Source organism: Eimeria necatrix, genomic scaffold (assembly GCF_000499385.1).
Source record: "Eimeria necatrix Houghton genomic scaffold, Enh_scaff289, whole genome shotgun sequence".
Lineage (NCBI taxonomy): Eukaryota > Apicomplexa > Conoidasida > Eucoccidiorida > Eimeriidae > Eimeria > Eimeria necatrix.
Window position 1 is genome coordinate 13,413 of NW_013653438.1, and position 4,088 is coordinate 17,500.

General features: G+C 59.3%; 1 protein-coding gene across 1 annotated transcript; it reads left to right on the forward strand.

Moving 5' to 3' along the window:
- Positions 1 to 358: 358 nt before the first annotated feature.
- On the forward strand, positions 359 to 3,395 carry ENH_00039230 (hypothetical protein, conserved; the record flags this gene model as incomplete). Its single annotated transcript, XM_013580652.1, has 2 exons — positions 359 to 523; positions 753 to 3,395. The coding sequence occupies 2 exons, from the start codon at positions 359 to 361 to the stop codon at positions 3,393 to 3,395; spliced, it is 2,808 nt and encodes a 935-aa protein (XP_013436106.1).
- Between the last annotated feature and the right edge of the window lie 693 nt (positions 3,396 to 4,088).

Sequence of the window (4,088 nt, forward strand, 5' to 3'; positions counted from 1 at the left end):
GCAGCACATTTGGGGCCGCCTGCAGATGACTGACGTGAAGGTGCTGCAGCAGCAGCTGCAGCAGCTGCTGCTGACTGTTGCTGCTGCTGCTGTCGCAGGAGGCAGGCCAACTTACACTGCTTTACCCGAAAGGTACTTCAAACCCTAAACCCTAAACCCTAAACCCTAAACCCTAGGAGCTAAATCCCAGCCCGTAGTGCCTAAGCAGAAAGCGTGGCCGCACAATGCGATACGGTAAAGAAAGCCCGCGGACTGCTGCTGCTGCTCTTGCTGCTGCTGCTGCTGCTGCTGCTGCGCTGCAGCAGCACCGACAGCGTGGCCTTTTTCGCGGGGCTGCTGACAGCTTACAAGAGACACAATGACCGGCTGCTGCAGCTGTACAGACAGCGCGTGCAGCAGAGTTCTATTCCAAGCCTTCCGCTTTCTAGCGACGACAAAAGCCAAAAGCAGCAGCAGCAGCAGCAGCAGCAGCAGCAGCAGCAGCAGCAGCGGAGCACCGAAAGCCCCGGAACTCTTCCGGGAAGTCCCCGAGAGGCTCCGCTCGCTCTTGATCTGACTTTCGTTACAGGTCGGGAGGGACGCTGCTGCTGCTGCTGCAGTTTCTGCTGCTGCTGCTGCTGCTGCTGCAGTTTCTGCTGCTGCTGCTGCTGCTGCTGCTGCTGCAGTTTCTGCTGCTTCTGCTTTTACTGCTGCTTCTGCTTCTGCTGCTGCTTCTGCTTGTGCTTCGTTTTGTGATATCGCCTGGATAAAAGCATCTGCTGCTGCTGGTGCTGCTGCTTGCCAGTAGACATGTTGCTGCTGCTCTCGCTGCTGCTGCTGCTGCTGCTGCAGATCGCCTCGCTGCAGCTTCCAAGGCTGCTGCTGCGAAGCAGCTGGCTTCTTACGGCCTGCTGCTGCCAGAGGCGCCTTCATCCGGTTTTATATTGGGACAAGAGGCCGCGCTGCCTGCAGCAGCAGCAGCAGCAGCAGCAGCAGCAGGACCTGAATGGCAAAATCTGCTGTCTCTGATGGCTTTGCGGCTGCGACTGATGCTGCCATCTGTCCAAATTTCGCTGCAGCAGCAGCAGCAGCAGCAAGAGCGCAGCAGCATTTTAGAAAGTCCTTATCAGCAGATCATTATTTCTCGGGCCTCAGAAGCTGGGGAGAGAGACACTGAAGCAGCAACTGCAGCAGCAGCAACTGCAGCAGCAGCAGCAGCTCGCCTCGCAGCAGCAGAGGAGATTCTCAGCATTGCCATTAGGGAGCAAGAGCTCACTCTTTCGCTTAGCAGCAGCAGCAGCAGCAGCAGCAGCAGCAGCAGCACGAAGCAACCTGTGATGCACATGTCTTTTGGAGGTGTCTGTACAGCTGCCTGCCACTCCCCCACAAATCTGCTGCTGCAGCTGCCGCTGCTGCTGCAGCTGCTGCAGAGCCGGTACCAGGAGCTGCATGCGTTGCTGCTGCTGCTGCTGCCCCCCAAGTGGGCCGCAACGAAGCCTCCAGAGCTGCTGCTGCTGCTGCAGCAGCAGCTGCAGCAAGAAGCACAAGCAGCAGTTAGCAGCTCGAAGGAGATAGTTCCTTCCTTTAGCTCTTGGGCTGCAGCACTGTACGGGGTAGTAAGGGAGGCCGCTTGGCAGCAGCAGCAGCTGCTGCTGCTGCAGCAGGACGAGGAGCAGCAGCGGCAGCAGCAGCAGCAGCAGCAGAAGCAGCAGCAGCAGCAGCGCCGGGACAGCGCCGCGCAGGTCATCCGCCTCAGCGACGAGCTGGTGCTGCCGCTTTTTCCCGTTGCTTCTGAAGAGTGGAGCAGCAAAACTAATGCTGCTGCTGCTGCTGCTGCTGCTGCTGCTGCTCCCGGTGGTGTCCCTGCTGCTGCTGCGCCAGTCCCTCCTTCTCTTACTGCCCGGCCCGCCCGACGAGAGCCTGCTGCTGCTGCTGCTGCTGCTGCTGCTGCGGCACAGCCCCAGGCAGTTGCTGCTGCTCCCCGAGTGCCTGCAGCAAGGGCAGCAGGAGCAGCAGCAGCAGCGAGAGCAGCAACAGCAGCAGCAACAAAGCCAGGAGCAGCTGCAGCAGCACCAAAGCTGCAGCAGCCAACAGCTCCCCCGCTTAGCAGCTCTCCTTACTCTGCAGCTCCTGCTGTTGCTGCTGCAGTACCCGCTGGAGCTGCAGCAGCTGCAGCAGCAGCAGCGAGAGCAGCAGCTGGGGCACAGTCAGCAGCGCCAGCCCCAACAGCCCCTAGTGCTGCAGCAGCTCCTGCTGCAGCAGCTCCTGCTGCAGCAGCAGCAAAGCCATCAGCAGCACCTGTAGCAGCTTCTGCTGCACCAGCCAGTCGGGAACAAGCTGCTGCTGCAGCACCTGCAACGGCGGCCTCGCCTATACCTGCTGCAGCGCCTGCGGGCTCGGGGCCTGCTGCTGCTGCTGCTGCTGCTGCTGCTTCTGCTGCTGCTGAGACTACTGCAACACCACCTGCTGCTAAGTCCTCCCCAGACTTAGCACGCTCACCTTCCGCCCTCAAGAAGCGTCAAGATGCGAATGAAGAGCACACTGCTGCTGCTGCTGCTGCTGCTGCTGCTGCTGCTCCTGCTGCTGCTGCTGCTGCTGTTCCCAGAGCAGCAGCTGGAGCAGCAGCAGCAGCAACCAAGCCAACCTCACCAGGGCTGGCGGCAGAGGCAGCGCCAGCGCAGCAGGCAGCTGCTTCTCCAGTCCCCCCGCTGAAACCGTTGAGGCCAGCTGCTGCAGCAGCAGCAGCAGCAGCAGCCCGACCAGCAGCAACAGATGCAGCAGCAACAGATGCAGCAGCAGCCGCAGCACCTCGCGCTGCGGCGTCACCACCAGCAGAGACTCGAGCTGCAAAGTTTGGAGGGATATCTCAGCGGGTAGCTCCTGCTGCAGCGGCTGCAGCTGCAGCGCAGCAGCGGCAGCAGCAGCAGCCGCAACAGCAGCAGCCGCAGCAGCAGCAGCAGCAGCAGCAGCAAAAACCTCAACTTCAGATCCCACGTCTGCAAACTCAGGGTCTACAGAACAGCGAGCGGAACTACGACCAGCTCCCCTTGTTGCAACAGAGACAGCAAACGCAGCAGCAGAGCCAGCAGCAGCAGCAACAGCAACAGCAGCAACAGCAGCAGCAGCAGCAGCAGCAGCAGCAGCAAGTGCAGCCACCACCGACCCTGTTCCCACGTCGCGTGTCTGGCGTGTCTTCTCGATCTGCGTTTCATGTGGGGCCCCAGCCTACTGCAAAGGCAGGTACAATGCAGCAGCAGCAGCAGCAGCAGCAGCAGCAGCAGCAGCAGCAGCAGCAGCAGCAGGACTGCCAAACCCCAAGAACGCTGGAGAGGGAGCAGCAGCAAGCTGCAGCAGAACTGACTTCCATGGGGCTAAAAAGGGTGAAAGGGACAGGCGCCTTTTTTCAGTTTTATTAGCAGCCAGCTGCTGCTGGAAATGAAGCAGCAGCAGCAGCAGCAGCAGTCGTTGCAGCAGCAGCAGCAGCAGCAGACACTGCTGCAGCAGCACCAGCAGCTGCTGAACTTGTTCAAAATTCTTCGCACCTGCAGCAGCTGCAGCAGCAGCAGCAGGCGCTGCTGCAAAGATGCGCAGCAGACCGTCTTACTTGGAGACGGGCGCATCCACCGTACTTCCAAGGGTTTGGGGTTTAGGGTTTAGGGTTTAGGGTTTAGGGTTTAGGGTTTCGGGCTGGCCAGAGCGCCACCGGGTTGTTTCAAGACACACCGTAACAGACACGGCCTTCATCTGAGGCTTTATTTGAAGTTTGTATCATGCAAAGTAGGCTTTAGGGTTTAGGGTTTAGGGTTTGGGGTTTAGGGTTTAGGGTTTAGGGTTAGGGGTTTAGGGTTTAGGGTTTACAGTGCACATGATTGAAGCATAGGGCGTAGGGTTTGCAAATTTGTTTAAACAGCGTGTAGAAGTTGTGGCCAGGTGTCTAGGGTTTAGGGTTTAGGGTTTAGGGTTTGGGGTTTAGGGTTTAGGGTTAGGGGTTCAGGCTGCGGGCGGCAGGGCCAAGGCTTTGGTTTCTTCTCCAGACTTGAAGCAAAGGGTTTAGGGTTTAGGGTTTGAGGTTGAGGGTTTGAGGCTCCCCCAAGGGTTTAGGGTTTAGG